Genomic DNA, 27153 nt, shown 5'->3' on the forward strand with positions numbered 1-27153 from the left:
GTCTTTCTTGTCTGAGGGGCCCAGAACTACCCCCAGCACTCGAGGTGTGGCCCCAGCAGTGCCCAGCACAGGGACGGGCACTGCCCTGGGCCTGTGACACACCATGGCTGGGACAGCACAGGGACCATTGGCCTCTTGCCCACCTGGGCACACCTGGGCTCATGTCCAGCCGCTGTCACCAGCACCAGAGCTGGGATTGTTCATCCCGGAGAAGAGAAGGCTTCAAGGAAACCTTAGAGCACCTTCCAGTACTAAAAGGGGTCCTACAGGAAGCCTTGAGAGGAACTTTTTGCAAGGGCAAGCTCTGATAGGACAAAGGGGAATGGCTTTAAGCTGAAAAAGGTTAGATTTAACCCAGATATTAGGAAGAAATTCTAAACTATGAAGATGGTGAGGCCCAGGTTGCCAAGAGAAGCCATGGCTGCCCCATCCCTGGAAGTGTTCAAGGCCAGGTTGGACGGGGCTTGGAGCAACCTGGGCTAGTGGAAGGTGTCCCTGCCCATGGCAGGGATCTGAAACAAAATAATCTTTAAGGTCCCTTCCAACCCAAACCATTCTGTGATTCTACGAATCTAAGTCAAAATAACAGAGAAATAGAAGAGAAATCTGGAAGAGAACCGAATTAAAGATCATTAGGAATACAATCTATCACAGTATGAGTTCTTTTTAGTCCAAATTGTGAAACCATGTTCACACTTTATTAAGAACTCCGGGGGGGGGGGAACAAAACACAGAAGTTGTACATTGTAGCATGATATCTGTGCAGCAAACCATTGAGCCCTTGAAATTTAAAGACTTCCTATGTGCCATAATGAAAAACAGTGTGGAGTTGCACTACTTTCAGATCTCAGAACACATTTTTAAACAGCAAACTTTACAGCAATCCACCTTACTCCCAAGCACAGCGATAGTGACATGTATACTAAGCAATAATTCTTTCTGCATCTTTAATATTTTTTTATATTTTTCTTCTTAAATTGCTATGAAGATTAAGAAGATTCATCACATAAATACTGGATTAAAAGCAAAGCTAATTTTGTGCTGAGCTACCTACATTGGTGGATCAAAAACCTGCCAAAACAATACTGGTCAGTTGCAAAGCATTCTAAATAGTAAATTCTCTTCACGGATGTTTGTAGTATAAGAAACCTCTTTTTTTTTTTAACCTATTTATGCCAGTTTATAAACAATCTGGTCTAAGGGTGAAACCAGCCCACACCAGATAGACCCAAATGCAGAACTAATAAACACAAGTGACAACAATAAGACCAGTCTGAACAGTTATACCAGCAGGACCAGTCAGTGATTTGGTTAACTGAACTGTGTTAGGCAACATGACAAATCACACTGGAACCGGGGGGGGGGAAAAAAAACCTCAAAAACCCAAAAAACCAAAACCAACCAACCAACCAAAAAAAACACCAAAAAACCACAGCCAGAGTACCTCTTGACTTCAGCAGCAATTCTGTTTAAATCAATTGACCAGTTTGGGAGCTCTGTGCCTGTCTCCTCCAGGTTCCTCTGGGAATTTCAGACACATATCCCAAAGGCAGCTGGACTTACTTTTAGAGCAAGAGGGATAAAATTAATCTGAGACCTGAGATATCAAGAGCATGCTTATCTCTTTACTTAAGCCTGTTTTTCAACCTGCCTCTGCCCTCTCTCTGTCTTCCTCCCGCTCTTTCTCAGAAAGTAAAAGCCAGGTAGGGGCCAGTTCAGCAATTCCCTTGTGCAAGGCTTGACAGGTCTGTCCTATACCAGTGCCAAACACCAAAGCCTGATACTGGATTTTCTGATTCTGAGAAAAAGAATGAGCACCCAGTGTCAGCTGCCAGCACTAACATACCTGTTCAGCGCGAATGAGTTGTTGAAAATGAGTCACTAGGATCTGGAGCTGATCAACCCTCCTGCTAATTTAAATGGTAGTTAATTAGATATGTCATATCAGCAGGATAGGATTGCTCTCCTGGAAAGCCTTCCCACTACATACTACAATTCTCAAAGCACACATTGAGAGCGGAAGCTGACTTGAGACTATACACCAAAAGATTTGTGTCCCACTCTCAGCTAGGAACAAAGACAACCAAAATCCTGATGGAAATATAGACACTAAAGGAACGTGAGCCTACAGCTTTAATTCCCCATCGGTGAACACTTGCTATATATTATTTAAAACATTTCTGGAGGAAGGAATTCAAACACACCCGACAACTGAAACACTTTGCAGTCATCAAATGGAGCACCCAGAGCCAAGAAGGGCACAGTACACCAATTTTTTTGCCATGGCCATCTCTCATGGCCAAGTATCATGGCCATGTATCTGTCACAACTGGAAGGACAAAAAGCTCACAGGTTCAGACAAGAGTGTGGCAATTCATTTCAGTGGAGAAAGCGTTCTCCCTAGATCTACCAGCTCGATAATTTATTTCAACCAATCTCTTTCCTGCTTTTATTGAAACCCATTGTGTTAATTTGAGCGTATTTCCAACTCAATCTGGATTTATTCGTATACTCAAAAATTCTTTATTCCTCTTTCTTTTCTCTCTTTCCTCTTTCTTTTCTTTTTCTTTCTCTTTCCCTTCCTTCTTTCCCCTTTCCGACTTTAATTTCCTTTCTCCCTTTCCGTTTTTAATTTCCTTTCTCTCTCCCCTTTCACCCTTTTACCCAAACTCATTTTATTCACTCGTTTTATCCAAAAACCCACCGCCATGCGCTTATATAGCAGGTCAGGGACTAACAGACCGTTTTCCACGCCAGATCTCTAACTTACTAATAAAGCTTTCCGATTTTTTTCTTCCCCCGGACTTTCCCCGCTCCTTTCCCCCCCCACCATTCAGGAATCGTTGTGTACCTCCTTCCCTTCCAGGGTGCAACGTCACACCCGGTTCTTCCCCCGGGGCCCCGCCCGCCGCCCCGGCGTTCCGGCGGAGCCCCGCGGGCAGGAGGTGGGTGAGTCCAGCCCGGGCAGGGGCTGAGCCCAGGCCCCGGCAGCGTTCGCCGGGAACCCCCAAGTCCCGACGGCGGTCCCGGGACGCGATTCCCCGGGATGAGGTTTCCCCGGGAGGACTTCTCTTTGCTGATGGGCTCTGGATCCTTCTCTCTGCCGGGGGTATTTGCTCGTTTGGAAGTATCAGCATCAGCAGCCAGGGGTTGTCGTTAGGGGAGGTGATGGGGAAGCTTCTGGATGCACTCTGTGCCAGCCTGGGCTCGACCCCGGTACTTGGATCATTTAGCTGGAAACTTTCCAAATAGAGATGTTGAAAAATTATTATCGTTGTTATTATTATTAATTTACTGTATATATGAGATATACTATATATGTTATATGTACCAAATATAGACACTAAATACATAATGTATAGTATTAAAGTCTACAGTAATGGTATATATTATAGTATTCATAGTATATAGTAATATATACTTTATATTATAGTGTATATAGTATATAGTAATATATACTTTATATTATAGTATAATAGGTATAGTATAATTACATATTATACGTATTACCTTATATGTAGTATATCATATACATTATTGTATGTAATATATAATATGTATTTTATATGTTACACAGTATATTATCCTGTATTATGTATTATAATATACTAATGTAAAATGTTATCTAATATTAATATAATTAATACAATAGCTTTAATAGATATGCTACAATGTACTAATAATGTATTGATAGCATCATAATTGTTCTATTGATGCTATTAATATATATTAAGACAATAAAAATGTTATTCATATGATGTAATATAATACATAATATAGTATGTTGAAATAGTACATAGTTATATACTATATTAAATAGTTGTATATAATATAAAACATGTGATTTATATATTATATGCGTTATACTATTCCTCCTATTGTCTTTGAAACTGTTACAACTTTACGTTGTGATAGCAGTTTGTTCTTTATGCAAGTTCTGTCTAGTCTTCAGAAAAGGCCATTACAGCAGCGTACTGGATGTTATTAACTTGTCTGAAACTGGGAGTATGTCCTTGAACCAGAGTCTGTGATGGATACCGCTAGAGGGATCACTGAACAAAATGTGCTGCACCTTGGAATGGAATGACATGTTTATCCTTTCTGGGGTGGAATGCCATGTGCTTGTGGCATTTACCCCAGGCTACTGTACTTTGGAGGAAAGAATGCATGGAAACATGCACTGCTGGCTATATAACACCACTTCACAGGAACAAGTGGTATTACTGATGATTTTGAATTTTGAGTTGATGTAAGAACCTGATTCTCCCTGAGAGACCTTTAGAGTTATAGGCATGTGCAAAAAGATCTTTTTGTATTTTGCAGGCCTCCTCTGAAAGATTACTGGGGTAAAAGCCTTGTGAGGATCTCCAGAGCTACAGGATTTGGTGTCTCCATCCACATGTGCTTCTCGGTCTGTTGTTGTAGCACCTTATTTTCTTGTTCAGCATTTTCTTGTTTTGCTGGTAGGTAATCAAAAGCAGGCTGCCAGGAAGTTTGTTTTCCTTGATGGCCATAGCTGGTTTTGAGTGAGGGATGACAGGAGACAGGTATTTTAAACCACCACTGGCACAGGCCATCAGCATGCATTCTGATATTTGCCCCCACTTGCTTTCCCATTCTCTTTCAGTTCTAAGTCCTTCCTCATATTATTAAAAGGTACATACTTGGAGAAAAAAATCACCTATGCTTGTCTTTCCTTGATTGATGCTAAGATAAAGTTTACACAGATAATTATCTCATCTAAATAATGGCTAGCTTTAATGTCACATTTTATTTTTCCAACAGATGAGGATTTATTGGTTCATGGAAATTCTGTTAACAGGAAATGAGTCCAATTTGGCTTTGCAAAGTAGAGCATGGGCCAAGTCCAGACTCCAATATTTATTAAATCATTCTGTATCATTGTAGTATAGGGGAAGGTAAGTTCTCAAATTTGCAAGCATACTTCTTTAATTTTTTTTTTCTGCAAACAGGTCTTTATAGTCACATGGAGGGAGTCTAGAGAGAGATCCAGAATAATCATGTGGCAGATTTCGTGCAGTAGGTTTGCCTGATGAATGAGTGGAGATTTGCTTTTACCAGCTCCTGACCAACAGCAATGCCACAAGTATAGGGTTAAACTATTCACAATATTAAAACCTGTCAGTGTTTGTGCAAAACCACTGATAGTTGGCTTTATCCATGACATTTTAGCTAAATTCAGTAAAATAAGATTAGTAAATTCTGCTGAAAAAAAATTTCTATGGGGGCAGAACTTTAGTCCAGGTTAAATGCGGCAGGTCTGACTCCTTGCCACCCTAACGATGCTGCCAGGGAAGTCAGGCTGCATTATCTGCACTGTGGGGAACATGAAGCCATCTGACAGTGTTTCACCTTCCCTCAAGGTGAGCTGTTTCAGGGTGCTTTATGCTGGTGGAAGATCAGAGCATGGCTGGGGCCTGGATGAAGATGCGTCAATTTTATGAATCAGGATTAGTCCTTCAAGCCATTTGGAACTGGCATTTCATTATGGCCTTGGTATCATTCTATTTAGGTGAATAAACAGACAAACAGGACTCTATTTTCCTTAGGTTATTTATAAAAACATTCAGCCAGTCTTATGCTAACCCTGGAAACAGCACATTCTTCCTTCACTGGTAGTACTGGTCAATGAAGATTTGCTGCTGAATTCCAAAGGTAGTTTGCTTGTAATTATATAAAATTGGTAAGGAAGTAAGGCACTGCTAGCTGATTTCTTTCTATGAGATCTTGAAGCTTAGGTACTGATGCTGTTTTATGTGTTCCCCTCTAGCTAATGTTTTGGTAGGAGTTGTCCCCTGGACTCCAGTTTACCAGAGCATGGAGGTATCAAAAAGGAGGTATATAGGACTGAACCAGAGCCATTTTATACACATATGTGTGTGTCAGGGAGAATGTGATACATGGAAATCTTGGGTTTATTCATTCTGCTGTCCACAAAACAATTTGAGACCACTTTCCTTGTTTTGAAAGCACAAAATCTGGCTTGCTAGGCTAGCAACAAAAGCATCCATTAAAAAATTTTCAGAAAGCAGACTATTTGTTTTTGCATTTTTATCCTGCATGTGAGCAGGCCAAGATGCTGCATATGTTCCTCATCCATTCTGGACATCTGTTATAAACTTAAAAATTCCTAAGTACAACTGAGGGTCTTACTGTCATCCAGGTTTGCATTTTCCCAAAAGGTTCCAAGCTTATTTCTGTATTTAATATGTAAAATCCCAGACAGTTCCCACATTTCCACCTAGCTATGTAAAATAAATGCAGTAGCTGACAAGGACTGTGACCTTTGTCAGCATGTGCTTGCCAGTCACTTTGCAGCGACAGGAAGTTGCTCTGACTCTAGTACTAGAGAACCTTTTCTGTCTGAAAATAAACAGTAAACCCAAATACTACATGTTGCAGAATACTGTTTTAGATTACTTTAATTATACATGGCCAAAAAGAAAAAAAAAAAATCTTGTTCTTTCTTTTCTAGTATCTGAAGCTGTGTTCTAATTTTCAAAGCATAATCCCTTTTTTTGCATTTGCTCTGTTGAATCTTCTTCTGGAAACATGGCAAGTTACCCTTGCCAGAGTCCTCTGGACAAATTAGTGTCTTTTGGCTGTGCAGACTAGTGGAGCAGTGTCCTGTCACCCATTTGATTTTTCTTGTGGTTGTTGCTTATATTTACGGCAGATAAGTTGAGAGTCCACTGCAATGTTCTTCCTTGATGGTTATGCTGGCTAAACTGTCCTCTGTAAAATAAAGCTTTGTAATATTAGTACTGAGAGATTCAGTGAATCCACTGGGCTCTTTTTTACTGTACATCCTAAAATGTGCTTACCAGCTGCAATGTAGTCCTGCTCACACTTAAGCTGTTTAAACTTGTGACATTACATGGTGGTTTTGGGGTTGCCTTTAGTAGAACTACAGGGAAGTTGTGCCCGAACAGAAGTAGTTTTGCTTTGTGTAAAAGTGACTTGATTTTCCCAGTGTAAATGCTGGTATCAGGTATCATGTCTGATGATAGTCCGCATGCAGACTCCCTTTTGCTTCTCTGTTTTTTGCCTCAGTCCTAAAGTGCTTTGTAAAGGTCACATTAAGACAAAAGTTTGCAGGAAGCACTGTTGTTATTAGTGGTCTTATGAACAGGTGACTTCAAGACTCCAGCATAACATTAAATTTACTTAAACTCTCAAATCATAAACCCATTAATAACTTCCATAAATTAATTTGCTGTTGCAGGAAGGGTGCAATACTTTTCATGCATGCTTTCGTGCATGCTTTTCATATTACCAGTTTAAACTGTCTCGGCTGCAGCTTTTTGTTCACTGCAGAAAGCAGTATATTAATATTCTGATTAGATACAGATTAGTTTTTTGATGGAATAATTTGAGTAAGTAGAATATGTCAGGCACTGCAGCAAGATTACAGAGGTTCAAAGCACAGCACTTTGCATTTTTAATTATGTAATTCTAACTGGCATCTGTGCTGTTGAAACAGCGTGATGCATTTATGTCAACATTTGTGTTGGGGAATTTAGAAGAGGCATTTCCACAAGAGGTGTTTTGGTTTTTTGAGTTTTGTTTAATGGAACTGCAGTTTTTGAGCTACACAGTGTTTCTGGCCTGCTGCATAGTAAACCATCTGTCTGATGAATGGGGTGATACTGTGAGCATAAAAATCCTGGGAAAATGGTTTGATTTTGTCTTATTTTAGAACTGTGATTGAAGTATCACATTTGTCTTAATATTAAATTTCATGAGCTAAAACTTGCCACAAACAAACATTTTATTTTTGCCTGAACAGGATGATGGTGCTTTGTTTTCTGAGCAGAACACTGCAGCTGGCAAGACATTCATCCAGTCCACTGGGGAGACAACTCTGCTCAACCAGTGCAAAGAAGCCTGTGCTTACTTTATTCACCAAGGTAAAAGTTGTTCAGAGAATAAAGCCAGGCAAGACTGTGTGTTTATCAGCTTTGACATACCTGAATCCAGGTTAAATGGCTCGTCCTTGCTTTTTGTCCCCTTCAAATTTATGTAGCATTGAGCATTTTGCTTTGCTGGTTTCTGTATGCCAGGCTGTTCAATTTCAGCACTACCTGTGAGACTGTAAAATATATCCAAGTAGTGCTCGTAGCATGAAGAAAGAGTAGATTTTGCTTTACCCTCTTTTTGGTTTTTTGGCAGTGTAACACCAAGAGATACAAAGCAGGCAAAGGTTTGTCTGTGTCATGAGCAGGCACGATTTTTAAGAATATTTAGAAAACAGATGTGATGAGCAGGAATGGTCATTTGTGAACTGTCACCTTCCATGAATTGTTATCAGTTGTTATCCGCAAAGTTCTGCACTTTATTGTAAAGGATGGCACACAGCAGGTTATGCTATATTGACATGATTCTCCTTCAAGAGTAGGATAACTAGAAATGCAAAGCATGGAGAATGTTCACATCAGTATGGGTGTTTTGAATGTTTGTTCATTCCATCACTAGCCATACAGGAGTGTTTAAACTGTATAAAAAATTAATAGGTTGAAAAATAAAAGGTCACCATCTATTTCTTAATCAGAGCAATGCATGCTATAAAACTATACTTTAAACATGTTTGTCTCCTCCTGCCTGATTCAGCATCAACTCACTAATAATCCAAATGAGATAAGGTAGGGAATAATGATTTTATGTGGGTTAATATTTGGGAAAAAAGCTCTTTGTGTCTTAAAATTTCTAACTGGTAAGACACTGTGTGAAATCAAATTTTCTAATAGCAGATTTTGAGCAGTTCTCTAAAGTGGCTTTTTTTTAAAGTATTTTTAAATGTTTTTCATCCCTGATACCACTGGCAATTGCAAAGCAAAATGCAAACTACTTTAAAAAAGAAAGCTCATTTGCACTGTTAGTTTATGCTAATTACCTCATTTTTTCACTCCTTCCTGTTTTTAAGAATAAAGAGAAAAGAGAAGGCAGAAGGGACCTATGTCTTCTGCAGCCTGTTCAAACTGATAAAAGTTAGCACTACCAAATAGTCTTCCCCTTGCAGTCTCCTTTTTTGACAACAGAAGGATTCATGCAGCAACTGCTTCAACAAAACCTTTTTTTTGTTTTTTGCAAGGTTGCTATTAGTTCAGATCAAGTCTTCTGTTTTGTTTTATTGTGCAGCTGTTTCAGTGTTTAAGCCAGCACAAAAGCAGCAGTGACAGCTTAAAATGGCCACAAAACTGCAATCCAGCTATGCAGCATAAATGGCAATTATCTGCAGAAATAAAACTGTCCCTTCTGCTTTGTGTGTTATCTAACAGATCTAGTTGTCAGCCCAGCATATGTTACTTTGGGAAGGGATTTTTACTACCTGAGCAATAAAAGTCCATTTTGACACTGTAATATGGAGAACATTGTCCAAAAGAGAAAGCCCAATTACGAATCAACATAAAGCAAGTGATGTCAGAGATTGTTGCATTCTTCTACTGAAAATATGCACTAATATAAATCGACTTTTTAAACAGATTTGGCTGTTTGTTAAAATAGTTCACTATTGATTTTAAACCGGTTCCAATCTTACCAGTACCATGTAGTGCCTAAGCTTGCCATGAGAGTAAGAGCATATTCTTTCCTAGAAGTTCCTGAAAGGAGCCTGGCATGTTACAGAACTGATGTGCAGGATTCTGGGATGTTCCTTCCAGTCACTAATATCAGATATGCCAATCCCTCCAATGAGAACTATTAAGAACACAGCACTGCTGATCTTTAGTATCCTGCATAGTTTTTCAGAGCACAAGGACTTGACTGTGTGGGAAATACAGTTAAGATTAGTTGTGAATAAAAATAGACTATTTAATCCAAAGTAATTCACATGCAGGAAATTAGAAGTAGGTGTTTCAGATCATGTTTAAAGAAGCTCTGGTTCAGGTGATCACTCCTGTCTGTGTATGTTACTTTACTGTACAAATGACCTGTGTGTTTTACTGTATGCTTTAAGCTGCTCTGAATATTTTCTTTAGAAACCATGCCCTCTATGTGATGAAGCAAAAGAAGTTCTTGAGCCATATAAGAGAAGGGTAACGTATTGCAATGCTGTATAAGTTTTCTATATATAGAAAGAACAGTTAATTGGGATTCTTTCTTTGTAAAAGAAAATTGCTTGGATTTATGTGCACCTGTTATTCTTTCATGGATGACCTCTTCAAGACAATTTCAGCACAGGTTTCCATAAAACTCATTATCCAAAAGCATTTTGAGACAACAATGCTGAAATAAGTATTGGCAAACTAAACAAATATACACCTTTTTGCAATAGTTCTTGAAACCACTGCTTTTGTAAATACTGTTGCCTTGCCTGAAAGAAGAATTTACAAGTTTCATGAGTCTGGTAATGATATAATTTGGGAAGGATGTTAATAAGTGGGGCTTTTGAGTATTTGAGTTATATGTGATTGCAATTTTTGCCATTCTTCAAGCAGGTTTTGATGTCTCTCTTGAAGGATGAAACTGTTAATGGAAGCATTAAGAGTTATTTCACTCTGCTGTGTTGCTGGCTGCATATTTGTTGTGGTTGGTGTTCACAGGAAAGTGGTTCTACACAGAGGAACAAGAATATAATCCTGAGCTAGGCAAAGAGTCCTTTGTGTTTATATACATTTTGTATTCATAAAATGAGGAATTATCTACAACAGAAAGAGAAAATCCTAAAGCATTAAGAAAACAGCCTTGCATTTCTCAGAAAACTATTGATCAAAAGATAAATAGGCATTATTTTTCAGTGTCCAGTAGGAATTGACATATTTCTTTTCTATCACAGTTTATTTTGCAGGAGGTAGATATTACACTTCCAGAGAACTCGGCATGGAATGATAAATACAAATATGACATACCTGTTTTTCATTTAAATGGGAAGTTCCTAATGAAGCATCGAGTGGACATTAAAAAGTTTGAGGACCAACTTAAGAAACTGGAGTTGCAAAAATGATGAAAACCAGTGAGGAAAATGCAGCTGCTTTGGTATGGATCTGAAAGGCCTGTGCAAAACGTACTGCGCACTGTGTGGAAAACCAGTATGCATTATCTGGCCTTGTGTTTTCTGGAACATACAGTGACTTGTGTTCTATTTTGTATTAATCACCCAGTCCAGCTGCACTGGTAGCTCATTTGCTGCTCTCCTGGGCAGGCTTTGCACTGACAGAATAAATGCTGCTCCATAACAACAGATAAAGTGAACTGTGTTCATATTGGGTTTCTGCGGCCAGGTTTTGGTATCTGGGGAGGCTGCAGGGGTGGTTTCTGTCAGAAGCTGACAAGCTTCCTTCATATCCAACAGAGCTAATGCCAGCCAGCTCCAGGACAGACCTGCTCCTGGCCAAGACTGAGCCAATCAGAAATGGTAGTGACACCTCTGGGATAACATATTTAAGAAGGGAAAAAAACCTGCACAGCGACAGTGCAGCCAAAGAGAGGGGTGAGAACATGTGAGAGGAACAACTCTGCAGACCGCCTGGTCAGCAGAAGGAGGGGCAGGAGGTGCTCCAGGCACTGGAGCTGAGGTTCCCCTGCAGCCTGTGGTGCAGCCCCTGGTGAGGCAGCTGTGCCCCTGCAGCCCATGGAAGCTGACACATCCACCTGCAGCCCATTGGAGGACCCCACACCAGAGCAGGTGGATGCACCTGAAGAAGTCTGTGACCTTGTGAGAAGCCTGTGCTGGAGCAGGTTTCCTGGCAGGACCTGTGACCCTGTGGGGGACCCATGCTGGAGCAGCCTGTTCCTCAAGGACTGCACCCTGTGGAAAGGGACCAATGTTGGAACAGTTTGTGAAGAGCTGCAGCCTGTGGGAAGGACTCACTCTGAAGAAGTTTGTGGAGGAGTGTCTCTCATGGGTGGGACCCCACACTGGAGCAGGGGAAGAGTCTGAGGAGGAAAGAGCAACAGAGACAATGTGTGACAAAATGGCCACAACCCCCATTTTCTATCTCCCTGCACTGCTGAGAGAAAACTGGGAATAAAGTTAAGCCTGGGAACAAGGGAGGGGTAGGAGGAAGGTGGTTTTCAGATTTTTTTTTCTCATTACCCTACTCTGATTTGATTGATAATAAACTAATTTCCCTAAGTCAAGTCTGTTTTGCCTGTGACAGGAATTGGTGAGTGATCTCTCTATGTCCTCATCTCAACCCACAAGCCTTTAGTTGTATGTTCTCTGCCCTGTCCAGCTGGTGAGGGTGCTCAAAGAGTGGCTTTGATGGGCTTGTAGCATCCAGCCAGGATCAGTCCACCAGTGTTTCAGGGTGGTTAGCACATGTAACCTGTAGGTCTCTAAGAGGCTTCCTTGAAAGAAGTGTGGGAGTCTATCCCGAGTTCTCATTTGAAATGGAGAAGAGGGAATTTAAGTTAAAAGGACACTTGATTAAACACCACACACTGACTGAAGCAGAGTCATATCTATAGAAAAATCACAACACTTTTGATAAAGCTGCTACTAACACTTTAACACTGAATAATTTATTTTTCTTCTAGTGAGGTGAATATATGTTGCACTTTATTTTATCTTCTGCAGGAAGTTTTGTCAGAAAAGAACCACATTTCAGTTCTGTCTGCAACACAACTACAAATGCATCTATCTCGTGGCAAGTGCCATTTTATCAAGGATTACTGCAGTTACTTCATTGGCATTGTTGGCAATGCAGGGATGTGAAGTAGACAGAATGCCTAAGTTAAATATATTTTCAGGAGGAGGAGAACGACAGATTGAGGAAAAGTCAATTAAGTTAAATAGTCTGTAATAAGCACTGGAGAAAGTTGCTGGTATTTTTGATCTGCTTAATAGATTCTCTGACATGGAAACTAATCCCTACATGCTGCACTTCTGTTCTTCCTATTGTGGTGATATTCAGTCTTCTCTCATCATTGGGAATTTAAAATTCTTCACAGATGGAAGAATCCAGACACCATGCCCAGCTGGCACAGTAGAATTCATTATGGACTCTTTAAGTTTTGGAGAATGGTTTACTAAGAAGCCACCTATGGTGAAAATGGGCTGTTCCTTTAGGGCCCCATCCTACAGTGTCTTTAGCATTTGACAGATAATTTACAATCTGATGCTGATGTATTCTGCAAGATGAAAAATTTCTGGGCAGTGGGGAGTAAGAAATGAAAACTTTTTTCCAGTTTTATCAGCTTGAGTCCACTCAGGGCCTGAAACTATCCAAGATTTCCCAGGAGGGAGACCTGTGCCATTTTTATAGCACAGAACTTCAGGTAAGTTCAGCCAAATCATCCATCCATGGTGCTTTTCATCACCATTAGCAGGGCTCTGGGGGCCTCTGGTGGTCTAGTGGTTAGGGTGCAGGACTCTCACCGCTGCGACCCGGGTTCGATTCCCGGCCCCCCGGGCAGATGGAGCTCGTCAGCCCTGTGAGGCAATCCATCTAAGAGAAGGTCACTCTAAACAAACCTACGTTCTGAGACCCTCACTGCCACTGTCCGAGTTTCACTCGGCCCCGGCAGATGAACCTCAGGATTAAAGGGTGGGCTCAGTTCAGCGCACGCTGGGTCTCACCTAAAAAATCCACTGCGCAGGCTCGAAGGGTTAATGACCTTTCCCAAATCTTCGCTCGCGAAGACTGGCCATTATAATGCATTATAAAGCAGGGCTCTAGAGACAACAATATCTATACTTTCTGCAGTTCTTAATGCTACAGCCAAACTTCTAACTGTACCACAAGTTACTGTTAAATAATAGGTCCAAATGACCTCTGTAAGCAAGCACCACTTGCTTTTCTTTTGTAATGTGAGATGGTTTCAGAAGGCCTAGGTTTTTCCTTACTGAGGTTTTGTAGTAAGAGAACTACATAGAGCATTTGTCAACCATAGGATCAAGTGCTCTTCAAAAATACAGCAGCTTTACCTCAAAGATATGGAGGACAGAGGTCATGTGGACTTGCCTTTGTTTTATTTTTAATAAGGTCTGATTTGGTAAGAAAAAAAATAGAAGGTAAAAGCAAACTTCTTAATCATTTTAGAAGATGATGAATCCCTTGTTCCTTATTCTCTTAGACTGTGGAGATCTTCTTCTGTAGGCAGTGCCAGATATTCTTCCCCCTGTATTTTGTAATATGATTGCCATAATAGCTTTTGTCTATGGTGTGGCCTTTAACAGTGAAATGAAGGTTTTCCATTAGTTGTGGCTGTGGGTGCTAATAGCATATAACATACAGAGAGGGAGTGGCTGCTTCTTCCAACCCTTCTTCTGGTGTGCAGTCAAAAAAATCCTGTATTGTGCATTCCTCAGTCTTATTTTCCTTGTCAACAAAAGTAGCAAAAGTAAACCCATGTGTAAGGAACAGGCCTGGACTCTAGGGTGAAGGTGGTAAAATGCCCTCTTCTCATCAGTTTGGACACAGGGATAGGAGGTGAAAACACATGAATAAGGAGCATTGATGGCACAGTTCAGAGAAGGAGCCATGCTATAAATTGTTTACAGGAGAACTGTTGAAGGACTACGTGAGGAGAAAAGGTGTGACAGTCCATTTTGTACCATAGGTGCCACTGCAGGTTTCTCATTGCAAAATTAAGTTGTGTTCAGGTTGGTGGAGATATTATTCCCTTCTCTTTTATTTTCTCAGACAATACAAAACACTGAAGTAAAAACTCCAGGAGGCCACCCTCTCTTCCAAAGCCATCAGCCCTGCCAGTGGAATAAGGCATTCAATTACTACCTTCACATAAGAACACTAAGAGTTCACATCTTCTAAGCAGCAGATCACACAGAGAAGCCTTTCAGCATCATCTTCTGTTTCCCTGCCATTATCAATCCTAAAAGTAGTAATGTGAATTTGTGACCCTATACCCAAAATAATTTAGTAACCTCAGTGGGTCTAGAACTTATCATCAAATAGTTAATTACTTTCCATTTCTTTTGACACGTGGGAAGACTGTGTGACTTAGTGGTCTGCCACCTTCATTTTCCAAAAAACAAGAAAGGATGAATCATATGTAAATTGAGTGGTTTTTTTCTTCTTTTTGCATATAATAAATGCAGCAGTCTCCCAGCACGTGCATCTCTCTAATAAATGTGTTAAAGTATAACACATATATTAAAATGAGCAGGCATATGTCCCTGCTGAATATATACTTACAGAGCACTATGCAACTTTGTGAAAACTAGCAATTTACCCTTTTGACGGTGAGTATTAGCAGGAGTGCAAAAGTCCATAATGCACTATCCCTGTAATGTAAAAACAGCTTGAATGCAAGATGAATTTATTTCCTATTTCTGGCCAATTAAAAGGCACATACACAGTGTCCTGTCTTCTACCAGTAACTATTAACAGCAAATACCCACCAGGCTTAGTTGCTTATATGTTCTATTTCTCTGACTCATTATTTGTGTCTTTAAATCATATAGAGTATACAGAAGAGATCATCTCATCTTTTCAAGAATAGAACTCCTAGCACAGTGTCTTCCTGTCCAAACTGCCCTGTGATACATAATCTCAGATGCAGCTTTAATCATATGGCCATCTGGATTAGCTACACGTGGAAGTAAACAAAGCCCCATGTGCAAGTGTTTACAAGATCATATCTCAGTTTTTCTTCTCTTCATTACTTTCCAGACAGTTTTGCCTTGTACTCTACCAATAACATATCTTTTTTTTTCCTATTGTGTCCTGCTGGCAAGAAGTTCCATCCAATTCTTGTGAAGCTGTTTTACCTTGTATACCCAAACCTGAGTCCTTGGAAGGCAAGACTGGAGCAGTGAGATACACCTGAATAAAAAAGTTTCCAGTTAGGGAACTCCAACTGAATACTGATTTGTGCTGCTTCAGCAAAAAACAAAACAAAACAAAACCATAGTAAGAACAACGAAACCACCCTCTGTCCTCTATCCTCACCTCTTGCAGCATTTCAGATGAAACTCTAGTTCTTGGTCTTCATCTTCCAATGATAACTGACACATGACCAGGATATCCAAAGGGTAAAACGAGTTCCTCCAGAGGACAAATACTCTCAGGAGTCTGTCTTGTCTATGGAATGAACTGCAGGGACTGAGGGCACTCCAGACCTTCCTCATTTTTCCTCAGTGCTGCCTTCTGGAGTGTATATGGTTGGTTGCAACTCTATGCACAGAACATAAACTAAATCCCTCCCAGTCATACACAAATCTAACTGCAATGAGACACAACTAAATCTACTCAGTTTTCCTGAGACAAAAGGAGAACTTTTGATATAGATTACTGGGTTTGTTCTTGTAAGTTTGGGTTTTGGTGGGGTTTTTTGTTTGTTTGGGGGGGTTTTGGTGGGTTTTTTTGTTTTGGAGGAGTGATTTTTTTTCTTTCCTTTTTTTCTCTTTTTTTTTGGGGGGGAGTGCTTTGAGTTTGTTTGTTTGTTGGTTTGTTTTTGGTTTGAGTTTTGGGGTTTGGATTTTTTTGCCAGTTATGACATTCCCTGAACATTCCCTGAAGATCTGCTTCCAGGAAGGTGACAGAAGTCTCTCTATCCATGTCCCCCAGTGCAGAAAATCATTCTGAATCAAGCCCCCAAGCATTTTGGCCAGGTGGCAGCTCCCAAGCAAACAGCAGAGGAGTAGCTCTGTGCTGACTGTGACATTTAACATCTCTCATGCAGAAGGCATATTGCTGCTGTGGAAGAAAGTCTGTGGGATAGAGGACATCAATCCACCGGTAACCAGGATCATTAATTTTGTATCTCACAAAACAGAATGTTAAGTTGAAGACAAGTGCTTTAAAAGCATCATTGCAAGATTCAGATGCTTAAAGACAAAAAAAAAAAAAAAAGAGGTGGTCAGAAACCACATTTAGGCACACAGGATTGATGTGTGTATAGTTCTAGATGCAGATTTAAGCTTCTACTCTAGGAGGCGATACAGCCATTGCAAAAAGGTCTCCAAAGGTGTCAGGAGCTGTCACTAAGGTCTGTTGGCAAGGCTGGGATGCAGGTGACTTAATATTCCCACTCCAGTGAGCATCCACATTTCTGCTCAGTTTACCTCATTTGCGTCCTGCTAAGCTATACTGAGTGACTCAAACAACCAGGCTGCGCTCTCCCCTTTCATTTTAATACACAGGTGGCGCCTGTGTGCTGTTTCCATTTCCACCTGGGAGAGCACCTGTGTCGCTGAGGGTGCAAATACAGGTGGGGGTTTTTGTTCCACTAACGAGAAAGTAGGTGATTTCTCCTTCCCTTGTGATTTGGCTTCTAGTAAAATTTCAGTACGTCTTGGTGCTTTAATATGCACTTGTATCAAGGAAACACAGCAGTCTTATGAAATGCTCTCTCAGCCCTGCAACATTCCTTTATTTCTGAACAAAGCAAGCAAGGCTGAGTGAGAAAGGCAGGGAAATGGAGAGCTATAGTTAAGCAAAGAAAAATATTTGCCTTCAGGATTCCTGTAGGTTATTCCTTGCTATTTTTGGAACTCCAAGCTGTCATTTTAGATCCAGCTTTAACTGAGTCTCAGCAACTTGGACATTTTCATTGGCATCAACATGAGCTCCACAGGGGCAGAGGTACAGCAGGCCCCCAGAAAAGCTTTTTCTCTCAGACTATCAAGAAACAGCTATTTTAAGGTTTTAACTACGTTGTGACAAGAAAAATTTGAATTCTTTTATTTTTCTTGGGGGGGTGGTGGTGGTGGTGGTGTTTATTTTGTTGGGGGATTTTTTTTGTAGTTTTGGTTTGGTTTGCCTTTTTTTTTAATCTAGACTTGACTGGGGCAGCGTTCTCTTTATCACCAGGACTTACAGAGAGCTGTCGCTACCTCGCGGCTCCTTTGTGTCGCTTCTGCTCCGTGGGTACCGCCGGGGGAAGAAGAGGAGGAGGAGGAGGAGGAGGGGTTGATGGCAGCAGGGTCCTGTGACAGCAGCCGAACCGAAGGCACGGTACGTGGGTCGCTTGGGGTTTGGCGGCTTCTGCTCCTGGCTCCTTGTTTGTTTGGCTGTTTCGTTTGTGTTTTGGAAGGACAGCGGAAGGTCCGTGTGGAGGAAGTAAGTGCAATGGAACACATGCAAATGGTAATGCCTGGCTATGGGGGGGGCTTGTGCTTTCTGTTCAGGAATAAACTGCTGCTTCTTTTTTATTCTTATTCTTGTTGTTATTATTATCGTCATTTTCCAGTAGTACAACTGAGGTTTAATTTTAACTCTTTCATTAAAAAAAAGGCATGTAAAGAGTAATAATGTCCAGCTTGAAGTGACATAGTTGAAGGCTCTTTCAGTCATAATTACCTTCAGGACTTTGGAACAGGGGGAGAAAAGACAGTTTCTTTCTGTTATAGAGGTTATACAAATCATAGCCATTTTTAGGAATCAGCCTTAGGATTCCATATCCTTTTCCCTTTTTTCCCTCCCACCTTTTAATTGCCAGGGATCATATGGCTTTCTGCAAATACAAGGGATTTTGAAACTACTCAGTTATTGTACTTGCCCATGCCAGAGGAGTTTAACTTTAAATGCAAACAGTTTCTTTAAACTTAGATTTAATCCCGTGTTGCACTCACTTTGGCCATACGCTGCTGATGGTGAATGCAGGGCATGTACCAAATAGTGTCTTAACTCCACAGAGTAACCTAGTTATTTCCAAGTCATGATACAAGTGAGAGCAGAGGATATTTATCTATTAGAGATTACTTGTTTTGACCTTCAAATAATTGCTAATGGCTTAGTCTGCTGCTGTTTGTTAGGCTGATGAAGCAGTGAAGTTGCAACTTGTATTTCTGCATTATTATTTTCACAGTATTATCACAGTGTTTTGGAACTTCCAGATGATGGAATACTTTGTGTGCAGGGGTTACAGGCTCACTCAGGTACCAGACTCCTCTGGGAACACATGGATCAGTGGCTGCCAGATTTCCCAGTCAGAAGTGATTTTGTTGTCTGTTCTGATCTCTTGCTTATTATAGGCCAGAGGATTTCACAAGTAAATTCTGTATCAAGCCCACTTCTATGAGGTCTTCATTTGCATGTCTGTAACAGGATTCGTGTGCCTATGCTGTTTCTGATGCCTCAGTTGACTCTCCTAACACTGGATGTATGTATGGTTGTGTTCACAACCTGTTGGTTGCTTTGGAGAACATCAGAAGGGAAAGTAAGTGAGAAAAAGAAAAGAAAAACATCAGGGAAGAGAAGAAACCTGGCATGTTGCCACTGAACTATGTGGCTTATCTAAAAGGACAGTTTACCTTTGTCTACTCTGTTACAACACCTTCCTGAATTTGTGTAGGATCTCCTCCTCTGCAGCAGATACAAACTCTTTCAGAGATGTGTGTAGTCAGAAACTTCATCTACATTTGAAAATACAGCTGATATCTGCATAGCGTGCTCTTTGCAATTCTCCAGGCTCTCTTGATACAAATTTTAGAGGGGCTGTTTTTGATGACCACCCGAATGGATTCATCCTCACACCATCATTAACTAAATGACATATTACCCTAGAGATGACTCCAGCTAGGAAGAGCAGGCCTGGAAGAGCCATTGTGGGCATCCTTCCTTTAAACTAGAACATGGATTGTAGACTGATGAGAAGTATGTGAGTGCATTACAAAAGTAGGCACAGCAGATTTCCACTGCTGAAGAAGGTGTCTTCCTTTACTTATGGAAGCTGGCAGGAAGAAATGCTTCCTGCTGCTTAGACACACAGTCCTAAAGGGAGGAAAATTATTAGTGACACAGTGCAGGAAGGCTTGTAACAAAATCAAAGTACTCCAAATTGTTGAAGTGATAACACGAAGTAGAACACTTATCAAGGAATTCTTGCCTTAGGTCTGTGTCATCCTTGCCGTGTCAGTCCACTCAGTGCTGTGCTGTAAATATTTTTGAGTGCCCTTACCATGATACACCTCTTCACACAGCATACAGTCTTGTATTTTTCTTTCCTGTGATTACTGAACCTGTTTTCACATGAATAAAAAGCAACAGGAAAGGGAAAAGAGCTACTGTCTCTCACTTTGCTCTCAGTTAAGCAACGTAGACCAGAATTAATTAATAATTGTAATTATATTTTGTGTCTTGAAGATATTGATGATATTTTCAATTCCAGATTGATGCATCTCTAACTTCCTTTTTTTCCACTGCGGCAACAAAGCCAGCAAAGCTCTTAAACACATGCCTATTTTAAGCCTGCCAGCAGTCCCTTTGACTTAATTCAGCTGAATGGCTGAGGGCAATTGTTTAATATAAAATTCTCCCTGTCCTGATGGCAGTCAAAGTTGTTGTGGTTTTGAGAGAAGAGGAGGGAGGGAAAGGGGGAGAAGTGGTTTATTCCTGAAACCAAGCATGACTTGGCCACAGTTCTTCTGCGAAAACTCTCAAAGAGTGTGTGTTAAAAATTCTGATGTCTTGGTACTTGCTTTCATCCTGACACTAAAGGGTTTTGTGGAAAACTAAAAAGTTCTCCCCCTGAAAGTATCAGAACATTCTGGTTTGGCATTTCTCGGGTGAAATGTTTAGTTTCCAACCTTTGTGTTTGGGATCAACATTAAACCCATCCTGAACCTATGTCAGTGCAACAGGCTTCTCTCTCTTGAGCACCCTTGAGTACCCTGAGTGTCCCCTTTCATTAGAGAACCTAAGCTGGTTATCTCTCCGGTGTAACACTGGGATCTTAGAGGTACTCACAGAGTGATGGATCCCATGAACTAAATCCAAATGATTTGTATTAAGAGAAGAGATTAAATCCCTCACTAAATTTTCCCCAGTATAATGATTTGGTATCTTGTGGGTGAACTTCACGTTGAAAAACCTCCATTTTTTATGTGATACCCATTAATTCAAAATAGTTTTAGAAGGCCTTGTTGATTCTCACAACATTTAGCTGTAATGAAACCATGTGTTAAATCTGTCTCTGACATGTCTGTTTCTGAGCTGGAGTATGTCTACATCTTGGCACTTTAGCATCCTTCCATAATTCCTTTCTTCTGCCTTGAGCTTTTGCACTTCCCCAATTTTTTACCATTTTGCCAATATTTACCTCACACCTTTTTCATTCCTTGATATGCTTCCCCTTTTAAAATGTAGGCCTGAGCACTCTAAAGAGTTCAGGACAAGGATTTCAATCACCCTTCTGTGTTTGCCCCCATACTAGGACTACTGCAGTGATCACAGTGATATTTCTTTGATTCTGTCAGGGAGATTAGTAAAGGGTATAAAATTCCATGTTCCATGTGTTTGTGTGTTTGCTTTTTTTCCCCTTTTCATTTACAATTTATTTTGAATTGTGTCCCCTTCTTAGCAGTGCATTTTATGTGAAGAACAAACAAGTTGTGCATGGGACTATTTAATCATAGAGAGAGTTTTTCAAAGCCCAAGACATTTGTACCTGTAAACCATGAAGCAGGAATGAAACAATCTGGCTAAGCATCATGGACTGCCTAGTGTCCTTTTTGCATCTCAACAGACTTGGGCTTCTGGGGGTGGGAAAGGGGCTTCCTGAGCTGCCTACATGGGAGATGTCTTCCCTTGTTGTAGGGAAAAATACACAGCTGATGGAGAAACTGGTGGAAGAGACTTTTCGCATGAGAGCAGACTAGAGCTGGCTCTTAATCTGTTATCCACAACCTCCCTGGTTTTGCTGTGATGGAGTCAGTCCTAAAGCTTTGTGGGGATTTGAACAGCTGGCCGGGTATGCCAAACTTAGGCCCCACACTCTGAGTTTGTCTCATCCCCTGTGAGCCAAGGGAACCTTCAAACATCCTCCTGCTCCAGGATACTTCAGTAAGACTAATTTGGAGATAATTCAGTACCCAAAGCTGTATCACTATAAGTTACCAATGAAAGGGAGGGAACAAGAACGAAGTACAAGGGTTAAAGGGAATGTAGTCCTGGCACTGATGTAGTTTGACTTAAATGGGGCAACTTTAGTCAATTTGGTTCACTGAGTATGAGAAATTTCTGGCTCCTGGGACCTTGTCACTTTAAGTGACAGCTGTACATTCCTATTCTTATTTTTTCCTCTCTCAGCAGTGACATTATTTAGAGTTGAGTGAAAACCACATCTTGCTTAAGGAGATGGGGAAGCAGTGTGCCTGTAAGATGGGGTAGATACACGTGCCTCCTTGAGTACCTCTTTGGGTACAGACAGGTGCCTGTCTGCTCGCTTTCCCCATGCTAAGAGCTGCAGATAGAAGCCTGCTCTATTTCAGGAGCTGTATAGCTGTGCTAGCATGCAGCCCAGCCCCATCTAATGGGTCCTTTGGGTACATTTAAGGATTTCTTAGCAAGTAGAGGAGAAATTGTTCTGTCTCTACTCCAGGCTGCATTAAAGGCATTACCTCATATTAACTCATATGCCAGAAACCAGTCATACAGTTCTGGCCTGGCTGGAAAAATTAGGTAGGTGGAAGTTATTCTTTGTCTGCAAAAATACCTTTGTCTGTAAAAGTACCCTCCTTTGGCATCATCCCTGCCATGATGTCCCATAGTGACCCCCAGACTGGAGCTTTTCCAGGCTCCAGCAAGCACCAAAGCAATAAGCAGGTATGGATGTGCCTGTGTATACCAGCCTAGAGCTGCAAGGAATTTGCAAAGTATTTGGAGAGGGTTTTCCTGCACAGACACACAAGTTGTTGTGGTCTCTGCACCTGGGACAGCATGACTGGACAAAGCCATAAACTGGATTGAAGCATTTTTCTGTCCTAGGACGCAGAAGTTGCTCTGTTGCTGCCCCTTTTCTCAGGTTATTTCACTCTCTTATTGTTGTTTTGCTGCTGCCAGGCAGATTCTTATAAGCTGACTTTCTAAAAACAGGCCACAATGGTGTAAATTTTATTTGATACATGGATGTTGTAGCAAATTCCCATCCAACAGCAGTGCATTTTCCATGTTTTGTTCTGAGAAGTGCTCGTTACTAGCATCCTTGTTTCCTAACAACTAGCCTTCTCTTGTAGTTGTCACTCAGTTTGATTTGCTTATGCCATAGATTAGCAATATTAGATTTATTCCTGCTGGTGAAACTCAGGGCTTGACATCATGATATCTCAAATAACACAGAAAGGATGAGGGGCCTATTTATAAAACAGGTTGTAGCCAAAAAGTTAGTAACCAGTATGAACTGACAAAGAAAGCAAGGCATACTTGAAAGAAGTGACAGCAAAAGAGTTTATCAGTCTTTAAATTCGGTATTTCCACTAAATTGAAGGTTATGAACAAATCTGCCCCTGATATTACCATGCGGTAACATACATGAATATCTGTAAGTCTTTTGGCTCATCTGTAGTGTTCTTCTGCTATTTGGTAAATTAATATTTGGTCCCCAACACTGACACTATCAGCATAAGGTGTCTCTGTTAATTTTAAGTATATCTCCATCCATTTTAACAACCTACAGTCATTAAATATATTATGTAAACAGTTTTAAAATGCTGTTTCCTACGAGTTTTATTAGAAATTATATGTATTTACTTGAAGATGACTTCAACCTCTATGAACATGTCTCCATTTCTGGCCCTGTAAAGTTTGATGGGAAAGCAATTTTATTTTGCAGCTTGTATGGGTGGGAAACAGTGGGGCATTATAGAAAATATGTGACAGAAGTAGTTGCAATTGGAAGAATCCGTGATATTTGCACACACAGTAGGGTGTGTCGGAAAAAGCTAGCAAAAAAACCCAGATTGTGACTGGGCTTTGCCAGATAAATAATCAGTATAACTTCAGCAAGTCTTCAGAAAGGTAATTTTCTTTCAGCCAAGTGTTTAAAAGAAGGTAGAGAGGTTTCTGAATTATGGTTCTTCAGATATCTGTGATTAAAAATATTAGCATTTAATGCAGTAATTTAGTCCTACTGATTAATCAAAATTAGCTTTTAATATTTTCCCTTTGCTTTCCACAATTGTAACTGTTACTTTTCTTTGTACTTCTGCCCCTCTGGATTGAATTCTGCTGTGTGTACTTCAGTGGCTGTGTAAGGAAATTTGCTCTGAGGTACCCATGGGTAATGTAAACCTAAAGAGCAATTTTTGAGCAGTTTTGAACATTATGTCTATAATACTTTTGATCAAAAACACATGAAAATTGCAATTCTGCTGTCTCTGTGAGGATAATATAAGCAGAGTTCTCATCATCTTCACACTGTCCTTACCGGAGTCTTAGCTTTGAGTTAAAAGCTCTTGTGGAAGCATTCCATAAAATTGAATGGAGATTAAAACTAATTGGTTTCTATGTATGCCACTGTAAAAACTCAAATAATAAGTTGAAGAAATTGTCTTTTTAAAAGTTTGGGGTTTTTTTCTGCTGTTGAAAAATTTTGTCACAAAAGAGTTATTTTCTTCTCCCATTCTATAACATTTTTCATAATGGCAAAGAATCATTCACTGTATGATTTAAAAGAAAACTGTAAACAATGGAAATAAGAATCAGTGTAATTGTTGAGCATCATTTGTATCCCCAAAGTTTCAGTGACGCAAAAGCAAATTAAAAGAGCGCTTCCAGTATCTCATATATTTTGTTGATATTAGTCATAGTGAGTTGCTGGCTAAGAAGTAAAAGTGAAAAATGCAGGTTTGAAATTTCTGATCTGAGCTTTAAGTTTTGAAAATCCCACATAAAAATTGAATGAGGAGGTTATTCAGTAGTGTAACATGAGACAGGAAGTGTTGCAGTTTTTAGAAGCAAATGCATCTTGTCACCCCTGCTGTTGTGCACTGGTGCTTAGAGAGGGTATGGGCTGAATTTCTCAGGTTAGGAACAATGTTAGGAAGAATTCTTCCTTCAGCCATTCCTTATTGTCTCCCGACAGACCGTGGCAGATGGTCTCACAGGAAGAATGCCGAAGGGCATCCTGGGAAATGTAGTTCCTGGCACTCTGTTGCACATGCTCCGTGGAATACTTGTATGTGATTGGTTAAACATCGTTTGTTACTTTTTGAAGCTCCTGTATAAGGTGTTGTTGTTCTCAATAAAGTTGATTCAGGCACCTGCCACGCTGGGGGTTGGGTTTCGTGCAAACAGTGCCGTGAACAGACTATTTCCACAGTGAGAAAAAGTAAGAGTTGTGTAGGTTTCTCTGCTGCTAACCAACTCTCTACAGTAGGATCTTCATTGGGCCTTCTCTGATTTTTTAATCTTCTCATCTCTGCCTCTCTTTTCTTGAGAACCAGCTGAGTCGTAGTATTATGATCTGAAAATACATTTAGAAGGGATTAACTGAGGCATGAAAGCCAAGAATCTATTGAAATGCATAGCCTTATAATCTAAAATAATTCTGTGCCCCTGTTAGGAATAGTTTTTAATTTAATCTACTCATTATGAAAAGTATGGAATATGATATCACTAGAAGAAATAGTTATATCTAATCAGGTAAAACTTAGGTGGCTACTTTTACTTAAATTCCTAGGTTGCCTGGCATATTGTTTTACTTAGTTGATCTTAGCTGTTAGTTGTCTGTTGTCCATTTCACATATATGGCTTGTGTTTAGGTTGAATGTGATTAAGTAGTTTGCCAGTGGTTTGTTTGCTCACAATTTGATCAGAGAGTCCCATGACTATTCAGATTTTTTTTCTTTAAGATGTATAATTTTTTTAAATGCAAGTCCTTTCTAAGAAGTATTTAATTTAATTTCAATAATGGATTATAAACTGACTTATGAGTCAGAAAGGAAGAGGCAAGAGACATATAATTTCAGGTCTGTGTAATCTTCAAACTTTTGTAGGAGAATCTTCAAGCTTCTGTAAGAAGGAAAAGAAAACACAACCCCATTTATCTTTGAAAACTGTAGTTATTAAAGAAAAAAAAGAAATTTGCTATTAACTTCAGCAGAATTTTGAAGCAGAACAGAAAGCTTTTCTATATCACAACTGTTACAGGAGTACATTTGCTGGTGCCAGACTGAGACCTGGGTTTGGTTGTTGGTAGGAACTGTCCCCTCGTGCTAAATTAAGTGGTTGAATAAATGCCCAAAAGCCTGGGGTTATTTGGATAAGTAGGTAGAGTTGTGCAACGATGATTGAAGTCGAATCGGTTATGAAAGCAAGTATTCGTTCACTCACAGCAGAAATAACCCAAGGTTATAAATACAGGGTACACCATGCAGATGGCTGCTGCAGCAACCTGTAGAAACTTCTAGGTTCATGTTTTCACATACAGTTGTCTGGGTTAAACAGATTTGGCTTCAGGTAATATGCTTTAAATCAGTTCTCTCACCATCTTTTGAAAAGAGCACTCAGGTGACGTTTTTCTTGTTAGGGAGCTTTGTGGGCTCTTGGCTCCTGGACAGGGTCAGCCCTCAGTGCTCTGCAGAGGAATTAAAACCAAGAGCAGTGGGCAGGTAATAGGACTGTTCTCCCAGGAGGACACTAATCTCTTTGGTAACATCTTTTTTTCTTTATTGGGACAGAAAGCAGCATGGATGATTGTTTAATCTGGGTAAGGTAGAAGGCTCTTAGTTCCTCATTGAATGCAGATGTGACAGTCATTAGCTGGGGGATAGGATCCAGATGGAGATTTTTTGAGCCCTGTACTGGGATCCAACATAGCCTAAGATCTTTCTGGTCTTGGCAGCACCTGAGACTCACTCGGGGAACATGGAAGCAAAACAAAGCTTTGATTTTCTTTTCTGTAAGTGCTACCAGTATACACAAGCTAAAACCTGTTCCTGTTCTGTAAATAGATGAGTTAATTTGAATGCTGTCCTACATGGTCTTTCTGACTATATCCTGCAGGCAATTAACTGTATATTGCTCTAACTTTGCTCTTCCTGCTGGCCACAGCAGTCCTTGACACTGATTTGTCACCTTCTCTTTGGATGCCTCCATGGAAACAAATTAAAATCCTCTTCAAAGTCACAAATAACTACATTGTTTGCACTGAACCTCGTGTGATCACCCCTGTGTTCTTGTTTGTGTTCCCGTATGTGGTAAGTTGTTCTTGACTTTGTCCCTCAAAGGTTCTTGTCTCTGCCTCTTGTCTCTACCCTTCTGGAAGATAAATGCCTGCCACACAATGCCTTCAAGGAAACTTGCTGACTGACGATGACACATGAATGGTAATTGCTAAGAGTTTATATATTCATGCTGGAGAATGGGGAGATGGACAAGATGACTCTGGAGGTCCCATCCAACCTCAGCTTTCTGTGATTCCACTTGGAAGAGCTATCCTTGACCACTTGGCCCGTAGTTTTCAACATAAGCTATCTATAATTAGAACTGACAGTCCATTTTAGTT

General features: G+C 40.3%; 2 protein-coding genes across 6 annotated transcripts in view; both read left to right on the plus strand.

Moving 5' to 3' along the window:
* Positions 1-2951: 2951 nt before the first annotated feature.
* On the plus strand, positions 2952-11206 carry CUNH5orf63 (chromosome unknown C5orf63 homolog). 4 transcript variants are annotated; one of them, XM_017806282.1, is made up of 7 exons: positions 2952-3216; positions 4324-4411; positions 4974-5040; positions 5792-5858; positions 7811-7931; positions 9999-10055; positions 10796-11206. In XM_017806282.1, the coding sequence occupies exons 1-7, from the start codon at positions 3185-3187 to the stop codon at positions 10961-10963; spliced, it is 600 nt and encodes a 199-aa protein (XP_017661771.1). In that variant the 5' UTR covers positions 2952-3184; the 3' UTR covers positions 10964-11206. The 4 variants fall into 4 exon arrangements, with proteins under 4 accessions (XP_017661771.1, XP_017661770.1, XP_017661768.1 ...); XM_017806279.1 differs by lacking the exon at positions 2952-3216 and adding an exon at positions 3834-4217; XM_017806281.1 differs by lacking the exons at positions 2952-3216; positions 9999-10055 and adding an exon at positions 3821-4217.
* Positions 11207-17830: 6624 nt separating this feature from the next.
* The window catches only part of MARCH3 (membrane associated ring-CH-type finger 3), a 64178-nt gene continuing 54855 nt past the window's right edge, over positions 17831-27153 (plus strand). For both annotated transcript variants that reach the window (XM_017806310.1, XM_017806311.1), the window contains exon 1: positions 17831-17987. The gene's annotated coding sequence lies outside the window, so the exon portion shown is untranslated. The remainder of the gene's footprint in view (positions 17988-27153) is intronic.

The sequence above is a fragment of the Lepidothrix coronata genome, unplaced genomic scaffold (assembly GCF_001604755.1).
Source record: "Lepidothrix coronata isolate B3197 unplaced genomic scaffold, Lepidothrix_coronata-1.0 Scaffold14, whole genome shotgun sequence".
Classification (NCBI taxonomy): domain Eukaryota; kingdom Metazoa; phylum Chordata; class Aves; order Passeriformes; family Pipridae; genus Lepidothrix; species Lepidothrix coronata.

Coding starts and splice junctions, on each gene's coding strand:
- CUNH5orf63 (XM_017806279.1), top strand. CDS start 4,084: ATGACATGTTTATCCTTTCTGGGGTGGAATGCCATGTGCTTGTGGCAT. Junction 4,218..4,323: donor CCACTTCACAGGAACAAGTG/GTATTACTGATG, acceptor TGTATTTTGCAG/GCCTCCTCTGAAAGATTACT. Junction 4,412..4,973: donor CCATCCACATGTGCTTCTCG/GTCTGTTGTTGT, acceptor TTCTGCAAACAG/GTCTTTATAGTCACATGGAG.